The sequence below is a fragment of the Pseudophryne corroboree genome, chromosome 3, assembly GCF_028390025.1.
Source record: "Pseudophryne corroboree isolate aPseCor3 chromosome 3, aPseCor3.hap2, whole genome shotgun sequence".
Classification (NCBI taxonomy): Eukaryota; Metazoa; Chordata; class Amphibia; order Anura; family Myobatrachidae; genus Pseudophryne; species Pseudophryne corroboree.
This window is the reverse complement of record NC_086446.1, coordinates 381,914,482-381,932,406: the sequence shown is the minus strand read 5'-3', so window position 1 is coordinate 381,932,406 and position 17,925 is coordinate 381,914,482. Positions and strand designations below refer to the sequence as shown.

Genomic DNA, 17,925 nt, shown 5'->3' with positions numbered 1-17,925 from the left:
AATAGTAAAGGGGACAATGTGCATACCTGTCTAGTCCCTCTTCCCAGTAAAAAGGAATCGGAGATGAATCCATTAACATAATTATATAACTCAATGGGAAGGCCATAGTGATTCACTTCTACCACAAATGACTGGTTAAAAGGAATTATGGATTGGGGCTACATTGTGAAAGTGGAAAAACTTCCTCCAAGATGAGGTTTTTTCTTTTTTTGTACGAAACACAATTCTATAGACAAGAGATAACATGCAGCATTATTAAAGATAATCCAGTCCCAGGTTACCTCTGCTGCTGTTAACGCACTTTCAAACATAATAGGAGGCCAGGTTTTCATTCAATTATTTATTGTACAAAAGCCAGGAGGCACTTTTCCTTATAATTCTGAATTTGAAGAAGCTCTGTATCTATCTTTAGGTTGAATCCTTTAAGATTGGTTGTAGACCTCTCTAATTTAGATCAGGAACGAAAATAAATTCATAGTGAGGGAATTCATTTATCAGCGGCCTTTACCATGCAGCTTCAGTTCACAGGTAAATTGCGAAGAGCTATTAAGTTATTGGCCTGTGACTGTGACCCCCCCCCCCCCCCCCCTCCCATAGACTTTTTTTTATAAATGTCAGTTCTGTGAAAGTACCATCTGGCATATTTATTCCCTCATATAGCAATGTTAAAAATTGTACTAATATGGGGAAAGCGGGAACATGTACATGTATTTTTAAGGGTCCAGATTGCTTGAAAAGATATTGGTACAGGGGAATTCTAACCATTGCATGTGGCTTGGCTTGGTATCTTTTAAACATCAGGTGTCAGCCACAATTAAATTCTCATTCTTTCATCTGAGCAACCAAGCCAGAATCAAGCACTTAATTCCCTTAGAATACCTTGCTCAAGTTATACATGCATTTGTATCATCACGCCTAGACTACTGCAATGCCCTCTACCTTGGTCTCCCAGCAAAAGAATTGCACCGCTTGCAGATGGTGCAAAATGCAGCAGCCAGACTATTAACCAACCAGCCCCGTTCCAGCCACATAACACCCATTCTTTACTCTCTTCACTGGCTACCTGTAAAATGGCAAATCATTTTCAAGATTGGCTTACTTGCTTTCAAGATTGGCTTACTCGCTTTCAAAGCCCTACATGACCAGGGCCCAAGGTACTCGAAGCAGCTCCTGATTCCTTACTGTCCCACTCGATAACTACGATCTGTAGATGAAGGCCTACTAACAGTACCTAGAATCTCTGTGAATTCATCTGGTGTGAGATGCCTCCCACAGTGCCTCCACTCTAGAATCCTTCAAAAATAGGCTAAAGACTTACCTATTTAATCAAGCATTTCACTAATATCTACTGTTGAGATTGTTTTGTATTTAAAGCTGTAAAGACAACTGTAAAGCACTTTGAGTCCTATTAGGAGAAAAGGGCTATATAAATTTATTATTATTATTAGGAAGTGATGGGGAACCTTTGGCACTCCAGCTGTTGTTGAACTGCACATACCAGCATGCCCTGCTACAGTTTTGCTATTTGGCCCTGCTAAAACTGTAGCAGGGCATACTGGGAAGTGTAGTTCAACAGCTGGAGTGCCAAAGGTTCCCCTTCACTGTTATAATGTATAGATCTCATTGTCTGTTCTTCATCAAAATTTACAATTGTTGGCTTTATCAGCAAGACTTTAAAATATTTTGAGTGTAAGGGGGATGTATCAAGTATTGGAGAGATAGAAAGTGGAACAATTGCCCAAAGCAAACCAATCCACTTCTAAGGCTGAGTACACACCTGGCAGATCTATCTGCTGTCTTGCAGACCGAGTGGCCGATTGTGGTAATTACACACACTTACTGTTCGGCAAATCGATGTGTCTGCGCTGACATTACAATTGGGTGGACATTTGAACTTGCCCGTCCAGTTGAGATGGCAGTCCCTGCAGCAAGTGTACCCGTGGTCGGCAGGTCACCCGTGCACACAGCCAGATACGCCAATGTATCTGCAGATGTATCAGGCTTCAGCTGTGCTGCAGGGTAATCACGATATGTGTGTGAATCACGCCGTCACAGACACATCAGGTTTACATACCCGATGAGCCGCAAAATGTATTGTTTGTTCGATGGAACAGATTATATATTATCCAGCATTTACCTAGCTCAACTGTCATTTCAAAGACTATGCGAGATAATTGACAGAAGCTGGTTGTTTTAGGCAATTTCTCCACTCTGTTTCTCTCCAAGGGTTGATACTTCTCCCCCTAAGGGTCTTGCTGTTTCTGTAATCCAAACAGTGTGCTGCATTTGTAGACCATTCCTGTCTTATAGGAAGGTCTGAACTTGGGTTTCAGATTTTGCTCTTTAAAGGTTTGAATTTCTGTTGTTCTTTCAGACAAGATTTAGACTTAATTCTCAATGTACAGATTTTTTTTTCACAGAGTATGTCAACACCTTCTAGTTTGAATTTATCTAGTTTGAATCTTTTAGAAATCTCTGCTCATCCTTCTGGACCTCTCTGCTGCCTTTGACACTGTGGATTATCCTCTCCTCCTCGGCACACTCCAAAACGCTGGACTCTCTAGCACTGTCCTTGACTGGTTTTCTTCTTGCCTCACTAACCGCTCCTTCTCTGTGTCTGCCTCCGGCACCACCTCACACCCTTCCGTCCTTCCTGTTGGTGTCCCTCAGGGTTCTGTCCTTGGCCCCCTTCTGTTCTCTCTGTATACCTCTTCCCTGGGTGCGCTCATTAACTCCTTCGGCCTTCAATACCACCTCTATGCTGATGACACACAACTCTACCTCTCATCTCCTGATCTGTCCTCCTCTGTCCTCTCTCAGGTTTCCAGCTGCCTCTCCGCAATCTCCTCCTGGGTGTCTGAGCGCTCTCTGAAGCTCAATATGGACAAAACTGAACTCCTCATCTTTCCCCCATCCAGTGCATCAACCCCTACCAATATCTCTATCACTGACAACATCACCATCTCCCCTGTTACCCAGCTCTGCTGCTTGGGCGTCACTCTTGACTCCTCCCTCTCCTTTGCACCCCACATCCAAGCTCTGGCATAATCCTGTCGTTTCCAGCTACGCAACATTGCTCGCATCAGGCCATATCTCTCCCAAAGTGCAATTAAACTTATCCACTCACTGGTCATCTCTCGACTCGACTACTGCAATGTTCTCCTCACTGGCCTCGCTTGCTCCCCTCCATTCTGTCCTGAACTCCGCAGCTAGGCTTATCTTCCTCTCCCGCCACTCCACGTTTGCCACTCCCCTTCGACAAAATCTACACTGGCTCCCAATCCCCTACAGAATCCTCATAAAACTCCTCACCCTCACATACAAGGCCATCTCTAACTCTACTGCTCCCTACATCTCTAACCTCCTCTCCCTTCATACTCCCTCCCGCCGTCTACGGTCGACCAATGACCGTCGCCTCCACCGCCCTGGTCACTGCTTCCCCTGCTCGAGTTCAAGACTATGCCCGTGCTGACCCCTTCAGTGGATCGCACTCCCCTGCTCCATTAGACTCTCCCCGACCTTGCAAAGCTTCAAACGGGCACTAAAAACCCACCTATTCATCAAAGCATACCCTCCCAACGCATAACCTAGTCCTGAGGCCGCTCCTCCATCCCCCTGCCTCATGCCTTGAACATCTCAGCTTTGCTTAAATACTGCCATCAGGTTACCTCCCGCTTGCTTGCACCTCATGTCATCTGTCTGTCGACCCTTCCCACTAGATTGTTAGCTCTTCAGAGCAGGGCCCTCTTTCCTCTTGTTATCTAAGCCCGCTTCTCGACACATTTCATTCGCAGCTCTCCCCTAGCCAGCGACCATCTTTACCCACTTTTTCTCCTGCTGGTAAAGGCTCATCTCCATCTATGGCCACCAGCCCCTAGTAGTACGATGATCACTCCCTCACTACTTACATCTTAGCTGTATTATGTCTTGAGAATTGTGGTGCTCTTTGTTACCTGTACTCTATTTCTGTTATTTACTGTAATGCTAAGTTTTGTCTCCCTGTACTGTCCTTTGTACAGCGCTGCGAAACACATGTGGCGCCTTATAAATAAAATTTAATAATATAGGTTTAATGATTATGATCCAGTACTTTCTATGGCCCTGTAAAGAATGCTTTGCTATGTCCCCATTGTTTCTGTGGAGGTCAAAGAAAATAGGATTTTTGTATTTGTTACATCTTTTTGTCCTAGCCAATTCAGGGGCACCATACTACTCCTTTTGCGTTCTGGTGTGATTTCTTTTTGACATGTTTCTTTTAGAAACGCTTTTTATTCTTTCCTCCCTCAGTCTTTTATTTCTCCTACTGTTCCTGGCCTCTGTCAGTGAAAACGGTAGGCCTCCTGGCTGGGGGATATAAAGGCTGAGGAGGAGAAAGGACTTCATTCATTTTCTTAACCACTTGCCTGGCATGGTCGCATCAGATGTGATCACACGAGCAAGTGCTTTTTCTGACCTGGTCGCACAGGATGTGACCAGTCAGATAAAGTGTTTGCAGCTGCAGGGAAGGAAAACTTCCCTCTGCTGCTGCTCTCAGAGGGACCAGAAGGTCCCTCTGCCTTCCCGCACCCTCCCCCCAGTGTTTGCCGTGCTGACAATCATTGCTGACAATAGCAGCCACTGGGGAAATGTAAATCTGTCAGTCAGGCAGAGGCGGGGGTGGAGGGACGCTCCGTTTACTAGGCAGAGGCGGATCGTTGCTTCAAAATGGGGGCATGGCGGCGCAAATGGGAAGGGTGTGATCGGGGCAGTACGCTGCGATCAGAAAAATGGCGGCTACCCCATTTTTTGCCATCAAGCAGAAATTGCGGTGCAATTTGTGCTTGGTCAGGGAGGGGAGGGGCGAGCATGCTAGGCGGCCTTGCCATGCGATCACAATGGTTGCAGAGTCTGCTACTTAGCAGAATTTGCAACCCTTACTGAATTAGGCCCTTAGCTCATTAATTCCCCATTCAGACAGTTTTGACGCGGTACTTTACCAGGCTCAACTCCCCAGGACTGCGACCCAGCTTTCGACCATGGTCGTAGTCCCAAGAATTGCAAACTGGGTTGATTCTTTCACACAGAAGAAGGTACCTGGTTGACCCCTCAAATTACCGGGTCCAAATACTTATTGGAGTACAGGCTTGGACCAGAAAAAAACCTGTGATTTAAATGCAGAGTTAAAGCCTGTTTTTCGACCGCTTGCGGTCTGTAACAATTAGCTTCAATCCTGCCTTCATAGGGACAGATACAACACCACAAAACCACCTGAACCCTTCACTGTTGGAAACTAGCACTACCACCAACTTCCACCCATACCCCCTGCTTCTAGGCAACCAGTTCTCACATTAGAAATGGAAATAGCTTGGAAGAATACTTTTTTACAGGCAGTAGAAGACATTTCTGATTTACTATACTTTCAAAAGCTTTAAAGTACAGAACCTCCATCTCTTCTAGATAGCATAAAATTGAGGAACATAAGAAAACGTAGTAAAGATGGGCTTGCTGCATTGTTCCTCTTGACTGTAAATCATGGCAGCATGCTGGTTACTCCTCTGCACACCACTTGGGCAATTATATTATTAGTGTAGTGATTACTGTTTTCTTGTACATTCCAAGTAAAATTTAACTGTTCTACCAGCTGCTTAATTGTAAGTGTAGATAGTTACATTATGCAGTCCCTTTCTTTACTGCAAAAGCAATATTTTGGTGCACTCGGCTCCATTTTAATCATAAAATAAGAATTTACTCACCGGTAATTCTATTTCTCGTAGTCCGTAGTGGATGCTGGGAACTCCGTAAGGACCATGGGGAATAGACGGGCTCCGCAGGAGACTGGGCACTCTAAAAGAAAGATTAGGTACTATCTGGTGTGCACTGGCTCCTCCCTCTATGCCCCTCCTCCAGACCTCAGTTAAGGAAACTGTGCCCGGAAGAGCTGACACAACAAGGAAAGGATTTGGAATCCAGTGTAAGACTCACCAGCCACACCAATCACACCGTACAACTTGTGATAACCATACCCAGTTAACAGTATGAACAGCAACTGAGCCTCAGTAACAGATGGCTCATAACAATAACCCTTTTGTTAAGCAATAACTATATACATGTATTGCAGAGAGTCCGCACTTGGGACGGGCGCCCAGCATCCACTACGGACTACGAGAAATAGAATTACCGGTGAGTAAATTCTTATTTTCTCTGACGTCCTAGTGGATGCTGGGAACTCCGTAAGGACCATGGGGATTATACCAAAGCTCCCAAACGGGCGGGAGAGTGCGGATGACTCTGCAGCACCGAATGAGCAAAGGCAAGGTCCTCCTCAGCCAGGGTATCAAACTTGTAGAACTTAGCAAATGTGTTTGAACCCGACCTAGTAGCAGCTCGGCAAAGCTGTAAAGCCGAGACCCCTCGGGCAGCCGCCCAAGAAGAGCCCACCTTCCTTGTGGAATGGGCTTTTACTGATTTAGGATGCGGCAAACCAGCCGCAGAATGAGCCTGCTGAATCGTGCTACAGATCCAGCGAGCAATAGTTTGCTTTGAAGCAGGAGCACCCAGCTTGTTGGGTGCATGCAGGATAAACAGCGAGTCAGTTTTCCTGACTCCAGCCGTCCTAGCTACATAGATTTTCAAAGCCCTGACTACATCTAGTAACTTGGAGTCCTCCAAGTCCCGAGTAGCCGCAGGCACCACAATAGGTTGGTTCAAATGAAACGCTGATACCACCTTAGGGAGAAATTGGGGACGAGTCCTCAATTCTGCCCTGTCCATATGAAAGATCAGATAAGGGCTTTTACATGACAAAGCCGCCAATTCTGACACACGCCTAGCCGAAGCTAAGGCCAATAGCATGACCACTTTCCACGTGAGATATTTTAGCTCCACGGTCTAAAGTGGCTCAAACCAGTGGGATTTCAGGAAATCCAACACAACGTTAAGATCCCAAGGTGCCACTGGAGGCACAAAAGGGGGCTGAATATGCAACACTCCCTTAACATGGCCATGGCTCCTCTGAGATCATTTCTTGTAGTTCTGGGTACCAAGTTCTTCTTGGCCAATCCGGAACGATGAGTATAGTTCTTACTCCTCTCTTTCTTACTATCCTCAGTACCTTGGGTATGAGAGGAAGAGGAGGGAACACATAAACCGACTGGTACACCGACGGTGTCACTAGTGCGTCCACAGCTATCGCCTGAGGGTCCCTTGACCTGGCGCAATATTTTTTTAGCTTTTTGTTGAGGCGGGACGCCATCATGTCCACCTGTGGCCGTTCCCAACGGTTTACAATCTGCGTGAAGACTTCTGGATGAAGTCCCCACTCTCCCGGGTGGAGGTCGTGCCTGCTGAGGAAGTCTGCTTCCCAGTTGTCCACTCCCAGAATGAACACTGCTGACAGTGCTAGCACGTGATTTTCCGCCCATCGGAGAATCCTTGTGGCTTCTGCCATCGCCATCCTGCTTCTTGTGCCGCCCTGGCGGTTTACATGAGCCACTGCGGTGATGTTGTCTGATTGAATCAGCACCGGTTGGTTTTGAAGCAGGGGCTCTGCTTGACTTAGGGCGTTGTAAATGGCCCTTAGTTCCAGTATATTTATGTGTAGTGAAGCCTCCTGACTTGACCACTGTCCTTGGAAGTTCCTTCCCTGAGTGACTGCCCCCCATCTTCGGAGGCTTGCGTCCGTGGTCACCAGGACCCAGTCCTGTATGCCGAATCTGCGGCCCTCGAGAAGATGAGCACTCTGCAGCCACCACAGCAGAGACACCCTGGCCCTTGGGGACAGGGTGATCAACCGATGCATCTGAAGATGCGATCCGGACCATTTGTCTAACAGATCCCACTGAAAGATCCTTGCATGGAACCTGCCGAAGGGAATTGCTTCGTAAGAAGCCACCATCTTTCCCAGGACTCGCGTGCAGTGATGCACCGACACCTGTTTTGGTTTCAGGAGGTCCCTGACCAGAGATGACAATTCCTGGGCCTTCTCCACCGGGAGAAACAACTTCTGTTCTGTGTCCAGAATCATGCCCAGGAAGAGCAGACGCGTCGCAGGAATCAGCTGCGACTTTGGGATATTCAGAACCCAGCCGTGCTGTTGCAACACTTCCTGAGAGAGTGCTACGCTGACTAACAACTGCTCTCTGGACCTCGCCTTTATAAGGAGATCGTCCAAGTACGGGATAATTCTAACTCCCTTTTTCCGAAGGAGTATCATCATTTCGGCCATTACCTTGGTGAATACTCTCGGTGCCGTGGACGGATAAAACGGCAACGTCTGGAATTGGTAATGACAATCCTGTACCACAAACCTGAGGTACTCCTGGTGAGGTGGGTAAACGGGGACATGCAAGTAAGCATCCTTGATGTCCAGCGACACCATAAAATCCCCCTCTTCAAGGCTTGCAATAACCGCCCTGAGCGATTCCATTTGAACTTGAACTTCCTTATATAAGTGTTCAAGGATTTTAAATTCAGAATGGGTCTCACCGAACCGTCTGGTTTCGGTACCACAAACATTGTGGAATAGTAACCCCGTCCCTGTTGAAGGAGGGGAACCTTGATTATCACCTGCTGGAGGTACAGCTTGTGAATTGCCGCCAGTACTACCTCCCTTTCCCTGGGAGCAGCTGGCAAGGCTGATTTGAGGTAACGGCGAGGGGGAGTCGCCTCGAACTCCAGCTTGTATCCCTGAGATACAATTTGTACAGCCCAGAGATCCACTTGTGAGCGAACCCACTGGTTGCTGAAGTTTCGGAGACGCGCCCCCACCGCACCCGGCTCCGCCTGTGGAGCCCCAGCGTCATGCGGTGGACTTAGAGGAAGCGGGGGAGGACTTTTGTTCCTGGGAACTGGCTGTCTGGTGCAGCTTCTTTCCTCTACCCCTGCCTCTGGGCAGAAAGGATGCACCTCTGATCCGCTTGCCTTTCTGAGGCCGAAAGGACTGGTGCTTTCTTAGGCTGTGAGGGAACCTGAGGTAAAAAAGTTGACTTCCTGGCTGTTGCCGTGGATACGAGGTCCGAGAGACCGTCCCCAAACAATTCCTCACCCTTATAAGGCAAAACCTCCATGTGTCTTTTAGAATCGGCATCACCTGTCCACTGCCGAGTCCATAATACTCTCCTGGCAGAAATGGACATTGCATTAATTCTAGATGCCAGCAGGCAAATGTCCCTCTGTGCATCCCTCATATATAAGACGACGTCTTTTATATGTTCTATGGTTAGCAAAATAGTATCCCTGTCGAGGGAATCTATGTTGTCTGACAGGGAATCAGACCATGCGGCTGCAGCACTACACATCCATGCTGAAGCAATAGCAGGTCTCAGTATAGTACCTGAGTGTGTATACACAGACTTCAGGATAGCTTCCTGCTTTCTATCCGCAGGCTCCTTTAAGGCGGCCGTATCCTGAGACGGCAGTGCCACCTTTTTTGATAAGCGTGTGAGCGCCTTGTCCACCCTAGGGGATGTTTCCCAACGTAACCTGTCCGTTGGCGGGAAAGGGTACACCATCAGTAACCTCTTAGAAATCACTAGTTTCTTATCGGGGGAACTCCACGCTTCCTCACACAATTCATTTAATTCATCAGATGGGGGAAAAGTCACTGGCTGCTTTTTCTCCCCAAACATAATACCCTTCCTGGTAGTAACCGGGTTAATATCAGAAATGTGCAATACATTTTTCATTGCAGTAATCATGCATCGGATGGCTTTTGTAGACTGTGCATTTGTCTCATCCTCATCTACACTGGAGTCAGACTCCGTGTCGACATCTGTGTCTACCATCTGAGCTAGCGGGCGTTTATGAGCCCCTGATGGCCTCTGAGACGCCTGGGCAGGCGCGGGCTGAGATCCCGGCTGTCCCAAAGCTGCTGCGTCATCGAACCTTTTATGTAAGGAGTTGACACTGTCTGTTAAGACCTTCCACATATCCATCCAATCCGGTGTCGGCCCCGTCGGGGGCGACACCACACTTATCTGCCCTTGCTCCGCCTCCACGTAACCCTCCTCATCAAACATGTCGACACAGCCGTACCGACACACCGCACACACACAGGGAATGCTCTGACTGAGGACAGGACCCCACAAAGTCCTTTGGGGAGACAGAGAGAGAGTATGCCAGCACACACCACAGCGCTATATAACACAGGGATTTACACTATACTGAGTGATTTTTCCCAATAGCTGCTTATTATCTTATTTAGGCCTAAATTTATGTGCCGCCCCCCCCCCCCTCTCTTTTTTACCCTTCTTGTACTGGATACTGCAGGGGAGAGCCTGGGGAGCGTCCTTCCAGCGGAGCTGTGAAGAGAAAATGGCGCTGTTGTGCTGAGGAAGAAGGCCCCGCCCCCTCAGCGGCGGGCTTCTCCCGCGTTTTGTATATCTTAATGGCGGGGTTTTTGCATATATACAGTTTTCCAGACTGTATTATGTGCATAATGTGCCAAAAGGTAATCTTATTGCTGCCCAGGGCGCCCCCCCCCCAGCGCCCTGCACCCTACAGTGACCGGAGTGGGTGGTGTGCAGTGGGAGCAATGGCGCACAGCTGCAGTGCTGTGCGCTACCTTAATGAAGACCGGAGTCTTCAGCCGCCGATTTTATCTCCTTCTTCTGTCTTCTGGCTCTGCAAGGGGGACGGCGGCGCGGCTCCGGGAACGGACAATCGAGGTCAGGCCCTGTGTTCGAACCCTCTGGAGCTAATGGTGTCCAGTAGCCTAAGAAGCACAAGCTAGCTGCACGCAGGTAGGTTTGCTTCTCTCCCCTCAGTCCCACGTAGCAGTGAGTCTGTTGCCAGCAGATCTCACTGAAAATAAAAAACCTAACAAATACTTTCTTTACTAGCAAGCTCAGGAGAGCCCACTAGGTGCATCCAGCTCTGGCCGGGCACAGATTCTAACTGGGGTCTGGAGGAGGGGCATAGAGGGAGGAGCCAGTGCACACCAGATAGTACCTAATCTTTCTTTTAGAGTGCCCAGTCTCCTGCGGAGCCGGTCTATTCCCCATGGTCCTTACGGAGTTCCCAGCATCCACTTGGACGTCAGAGAAAAGTATAGCTGATCAGCATTTCATTGTCTAATTTAGATGCCACATGTCCCCATAAATAATACATGTTTAAAGTAATGGGATAAGTTGTGGCAATCCGTTCAGTCAATGTACGACTCTACTTTTAAGTGCAACTTTAATTAAGAGGATTTGAAATAATGGATTAGACTGTATCTCATAAATGTGTGTAACCATTGAGCTCTCTTGAAGGTGGAGCTGTGCTTAGAATGCATTGAATGGGCCAAGGATGAGAAAAGGACCTTTCTACGACAGGCGCTGGAGGTAACTTGTCTTGTTCTGTAATAAGTTTTCTAATTGTATGTAAACAGAAGGAAAGGGTTTAGATTATTGTTTTTCTTTTAATGCTTTTGCTTTTTACTTAACACTGGTAAATAATGAGAACATATCAGGCATATCCTGGGATTGGGCAATTACGAAACCTACACCAAGGCTCCATAATCTGCTGATATTTAAGGAGGATGTTATTCAGAAGGGAAGCAATGTAGTTCATTGATAAGTGCTATATTGTGTTTACAGGTGCATTGTGAGCGGGAGAAAGGGGTGATGTCCATTTTCTGGCTGTAAATTATTTGAGTTTGTTTACCAAACACATAGAGTAGGAGAACTAAAGGATCAATGAGCAATTTTAATTTAATGTTTCTTCCTCTTATGTTAGTCTCTAAATGGACTACACAACAGTGCTGTTTCTTTGTACTAATATGATAATGCTTTACTCTTCTTTTAGGCTCGGCTTGTCTCTCTCTACTTGGACACTAAACGTTACCAAGAGGCGTTGCAATTAGGTATGTGAGTCAGTAGATGGCAGTGTTTGTCCCTTTTTTGGGTTTTAAAACAACTTCACTTGTGTTGGTGATGTCATTCATTGGTTTTCAACTTCAGTGCTGTAGTAATGACTTTAGGTTTCAGAACCTTGAAATGTAAAATTGTTAATGCAGAAGGTATCAAGTGGTACACTTGTATTTGCAGTTACTCTGAGCACATAAACCTTCCTGTATCCATATAAGCAACTGAGCTTCACAATTTTTAAACTTCTGACCCATAAAGTTCTTGAAATAAGGACATTTCAGTAGAAGTGAGGGATATATTATTTACATTTATTAAAGGATTGTAGGTTTATTTTGTATTTGTAGTAGTCACCTTTTTCCCCTTTATTTAGCCCCTTTTTCTCTATCGTCCTAGTGGATGCTGGGGTTCCTGAAAGGACCATGGGGAATAGCGGCTCCGCAGGAGACAGGGCACAAAAAGTAAAGCTTTAGGATCAGGTGGTGTGCACTGGCTCCTCCCCCCATGACCCTCCTCCAAGCCTCAGTTAGATTTTTGTGCCCGGCCGAGAAGGGTGCAATCTAGGTGGCTCTCCTAAAGAGCTGCTTAGAAAAGTTTAGCTTAGGTTTTTTATTTTACAGTGAGTCCTGCTGGCAACAGGATCACTGCAACGAGGGACTTAGGGGAGAAGAAGTGAACTCACCTGCGTGCAGGATGGATTGGCTTCTTGGCTACTGGACATTAGCTCCAGAGGGACGATCACAGGTACAGCCTGGATGGTCACCGGAGCCTCGCCGCCGGCCCCCTTGCAGATGCTGAAACGAGAAGAGGTCCAGAATCGGCGGCAGAAGACTCCTCAGTCTTCTTAAGGTAGCGCACAGCACTGCAGCTGTGCGCCATTTTCCTCTCAGCACACTTCACACGGCAGTCACTGAGGGTGCAGGGCGCTGGGAGGGGGGCGCCCTGGGAGGCAAATGAAAACCTTTTTTGGCTAAAAATACCTCACATATAGCCTCCGGGGGCTATATGGAGATATTTAACCCCTGCCAGAATCCGTTAAGAGCGGGAGACGATGCCGCCGAAAAAGGGGCGGGGCCTATCTCCTCAGCACACAGCGCCATTTTCCCTCACAGAAAGGCTGGAGGGAAGGCTCCCAGGCTCTCCCCTGCACTGCACTACAGAAACAGGGTTAAAACAGAGAGGGGGGGCACTAATTTGGCGTTAGAAATATATAAAAAAGATGCTATAAGGGAAAACACTTATATAAGGTTGTCCCTATATAATTATAGCGTTTTTGGTGTGTGCTGGCAAACTCTCCCTCTGTCTCTCCAAAGGGCTAGTGGGTCCTGTCCTCTATCAGAGCATTCCCTGTGTGTGTGCTGTGTGTCGGTACGTGTGTGTCGACATGTATGAGGACGATGTTGGTGAGGAGGCGGAGCAATTGCCTGTAATGGTGATGTCACTCTCTAGGGAGTCGACACCGGAATGGATGGCTTATTTAGGGAATTACGTGATAATGTCAACACGCGCCAAGGTCGGTTGACGACATGAGACGACCGACAAACAATTAGTACCGGTCCAGACGTCTCAAAAACACCGTCAGGGGTTTTAAAACGCCCGTTTACTTTAGTCGGTCGACACAGACACAGACAGGGACACTGAATCCAGTGTCGACGGTGAATAAACAAACGTATTCCTTATTAGGGCCACACGTTAAGGGCAATGAAGGAGGTGTTACATATTTCTGATACTACAAGTACCACAAAAGAGGGTATTATGTGGGATGTGAAAAAACTACCGTAGTTTTTCCTGAATCAGATAAATTAAATGAAGTGTGTGATGATGCGTGGGTTCCCCCCGATAGAAAATATGGGCGGTATACCCTTTCCCGCCAGAAGTTAGGGCGCGTTGGGAAACACCCCTTAGGGTGGATAAGGCGCTCACACGCTTATCAGAACAAGTGGCGGTACCGTCTATAGATAGGGCCGTCCTCAAGGAGCCAGCTGACAGGAGGCTGGAAAAATATCATAAAAAGTATATACACACATACTGGTGTTATACTGCGACCAGCGATCGCCTCAGCCTGGATGTGCAGAGCTGGGGTGGCTTGGTCGAATTCCCTGACTAAAAATATTGATACCCTTGACAGGGACAGTATTTTATTGACTATTTAAAGGATGTATTTCTATATATGCGAGATGCACAGAGGGATATTTGCACTCTGGCATCAAGAGTAAGTGCGATGTCCATATCTGCCAGAAGATGTTTATGGACACGACAGTGGTCAGGTGATGCAGATTCCAAACGGCACAAAGGTGTATTGCCGTATAAAGGAAGAGGAGTTATTTGGGGTCGGTCCATCGGACCTGGTGGCCACGGCAACTGCTGGAAAATCCACCGTTTTTACCCTAAGTCACATCTCTGCAGAAAAAGACACCGTCTTTTCAGCTTCAGTCCTTTCGTCCCTATAAGAGTCATATCTGCCCAGGGATAGAGGAAAGGGAAGAAGACTGCAGCAGGCAGCCCATTCCCAGGAACAGAAGCGTTCCACCGCTTCTGACAAGCTCTCAGCATGACGCTGAGACCGTACAGGACCCCTGGATCCTACAAGTAGTATCCCAGGGGTACAGTTTGGAATGTCGAGACGTTTCCCCTGCGCAGGCTCCTGAAGGCTGCTTTACCAAGGTCTCCCTCCGACAAGGAGGCAGTATGGGGAAAAAAAAATTCACGAGCTGTATTCCCAGCAGGTGATAATTAAATTACCCCTCCTACAACAAGAAAAGGGGTATTATTCCACACTATATTGTGGTACTGAAGCCAGAAGGCTAGGTGAGACCTATTCTAAATCTAAAAAAATTTGAACACTTACAAAGGTTCAAATCAAGATGGAGTCACTCAGAGCAGTGATAACGAACCGGGAAGAAGGGGACTATCTGGTGTCCCGAGACATCAGGGATGCTTACCTCCATGTCCCAAATTTGCCCTTATCACTAAGGGTACCTCAGGTTCGTGGTACAGAACTGTCACTATCAGTTTCAGACGCTGCCGTTTGGATTGTCTACGGCACCCCGGGTCTTTACCAAGGTAATGGCCGAAATGATGGTTCTTCTTCGAAGAAAAGGCGTCTTAATTATCCCTTGGACGATCTCCTGATAAGGGCAAAGTCCAGGGAACAGTTGGAGGTCGGAGTAGCACTATCTCGGATACTGTTACAACAGCAGGGGTGGATTCTAAATATTCCAAAATCGCAGCTGATCCCGACAACAAGTCTCCTGTGCTTAGGGATGATTCTGGACACAGTCCAGAAAAAGGTGTTTCTCCCGGAAGAGAAAGCCAGGGAGTTATCCGAGCTAGTCAGGAACCTCCTAAAATCAGTGCATCATTGCACAAGGGCCATGGTAAAAAAAATGGTGACTTCCTTCGAAGCAATTCCAGTCGGCAGATTTCATGCAAGAACTTTTCAGTGGGATCTGCTGGACAAATGGTCCGGATCGCATCTTCAGATGCATCAGCGGATAACCCTATATCCAAGGACAAGGGTGTCTCTCCTGTGGTGGTTACAGAGTGCTCATCTTCTAGAGGGCCGCAGATTCGGCATTCAGTTTTGGATGTTGGTGACCACGGAGGCCAGCCCGAGAGGCTGGGGAGCAGTCACACAAGGAAAAAATTTCCAGGGAGTGTGATCAAGTCTGGAGATTTTTCTCCACATAAATATAGCTAAGGGTAAATTTATAATGCTCTAAGCTTAGCAAGACCTCTGCTTCAAGGTCAGCCGGTATTGATCCAGTGGGATAAAACATCACGGCAGTCGCCCACGTAAATAGACAGGGCGGCACAAGAAGCAGGAGGGCAGTGGCAAAAACTGCAAGGACTTTTCGCTGGGCGGAAAATCATGTGATAGCACTGTCAGCAGTGTTTCATTCCGGGAATGGAAACTGGGAAGCAGACTTCCTCAGTAGGCACGACCTCCACCCGGCAGAGTGGGAACTTCATGGGGAAGTTTTCCACATAATTGTAAACCGTTGGGAATTACCAAAGGTGGACATGATGGCGTCCCGTCTGAACAAAAAACGGGACAGGTATTGCGCCAGGTTAAGAGACCCTCAGGCAATAGCTGTGGACGTTCTGGTAACGCCGTGGGTGTACCAGTCGGTGTATGTGTTCCATCCTCTGCTTTTCATACCTAAGGTACTGAGAATTATAAGACGTAGAGGAGTAAGAACTATACTCATGGCTCCGGATTGGCCAAGAAGGACGTGGTACCCGGAACTTCAAGAGATGCTCACAGAGGACTTATGGCCTCTGCCGCTAAGAAGGGACTTGTTTCAGCAAGTACCATGTCTGTTCCAAGACTTACCGCAGCTGCGTTTGACGGCATGGCGGTGGAACGCAGGATCCTAAGGGAAAAGGCATTCAGGAAGAGGTCATTCCTACCCTGGTCAAAGCCAGAAAGGAGGTGACCGCACAACATTATCACCACATGTGGCGAAAATATGTTGCGTGGTGTGAGGCCAGGAAGGCCCCACGAAGAAATTTCAACTCGGTCGATTCCTGCATTTCTTGCAAACAGGAGTGTCTATGGGCCTCAAATTGGGGTCCATTAAGGTTCAAATTTCGGCCCTGTCGATTTTTCTTCCAGAAAGAATTGGCTTCAGTTCCTGAAGTCCAGAAGTTTGTCAAGGGAGTATTGCATATACAACCCCCTTTTGTGCCTCCAGTGGCACTGTGGGATCTCAACGTAGTTCTGGGATTCCTCAAAACACATTGGTTTAAAACCAGTCAAATCTGTGGATTTGAAGCATCTCACATGAAAAGTGAACATGCTCTTGGACCTGGCCTGGACCAGGCGAGTGTCAAATTGGTGGTTTTTTTCTCAAAAAACCCCATATCTGTTTGTCCATTCGGACAGGGCAGAGCTGCGGACTCGTCCCCAGTTCTCTCCCTAAGGTGGTGTCAGTGTTTCACCTGAACCAGCTTATTGTGGTGTCTTGCGCCTACTAGGGACTTGGAGGACTCCAAGTTGCTAGATGTGGTCAGGGCCCTGAAAATATAGGTTCCAGGACGGCTGGAGTCAGGAAAACTGACTTGCTGTTATCCTGTATGCACCCAACAAACTGGGTGCTCTTGCTTTTAAGCAGACTTTTGCTAGTTGGATGTGTAATACAATTCAGCTTGCACATTCTGTGGCAGGCCTGCCACAGCCAAAATATGTAAATGCCCATTCCACAAGGAAGGTGGGCTCATCTTGGGCGGCTGCCCGAGGGGTCTCGGCTTTACAACTTTGCCGAGCGGCTATTTAGTCAGGGGCAAACACGTTTGTAAAATCCTACAAATTTGATACCCTGGCTAAGGAGGACCTGGAGTTCTCTCATTCGGTGCTGCAGAGTCATCCGCACTCTCCCGCCCGTTTGGGAGCTTTGGTATAATCCCCATGGTCCTTTCAGGAACCCCAGCATCCACTAGGACGATAGAGAAAATAAGAATTTACTTACCGATAATTCTATTTCTCGGAGTCCGTAGTGGATGCTGGGCGCCCATCCCAAGTGCGGATTATCTGCATTACTTGTACATAGTTACAAAAATCGGGTTATTATTGTTGTGAGCCATCTTTTCAGAGGCTCCGCTGTTATCATACTGTTAACTGGGTTCAGATCACAGGTTGTACAGTGTGATTGGTGTGGCTGGTATGAGTCTTACCCGGGATTCATAAATCCTTCCTTATTGTGTACGCTCGTCCGGGCACAGTACCTAACTGAGGCTTGGAGGAGGGTCATGGGGGGAGGAGCCAGTGCACACCACCTGATCCTAAAGCTTTACTTTTTGTGCCCTGTCTCCTGCGGAGCCGCTATTCCCCATGGTCCTTTCAGGAACCCCAGCATCCACTACGGACTCCGAGAAATAGAATTATCGGTAAGTAAATTCTTATTTTTTTGGGCAGTGACAGGTTAAGAGCCTCATCAAGGAGGCTTTTCCTTATGTTGTATAAACATTTTCATTACGGTCAAAGAAAAATACGGTAAAAAAATAAAAATAAAAAATTCCCCTGAAGACTGACAGGCTGTATCTGAGTTTGGTATGGTGAATGTTTTCATGTGGATAACAACCACTCCATAACGGTCATATG

The 17,925-nt window shown here is 47.4% G+C and overlaps 1 protein-coding gene across 1 annotated transcript in view; it reads left to right on the top strand.

Annotated features, from left to right (window-relative positions):
* The window catches only part of PSMD11 (proteasome 26S subunit, non-ATPase 11), a 75,662-nt gene that overhangs the window by 30,047 nt on the left and 27,690 nt on the right, over positions 1–17,925 (top strand). Inside the window, exons 4-5 of the mRNA XM_063960001.1 lie at positions 11,229–11,300; positions 11,764–11,821. Coding sequence (XP_063816071.1) covers positions 11,229–11,300; positions 11,764–11,821 — 130 coding nt within the window. The remainder of the gene's footprint in view (positions 1–11,228; positions 11,301–11,763; positions 11,822–17,925) is intronic.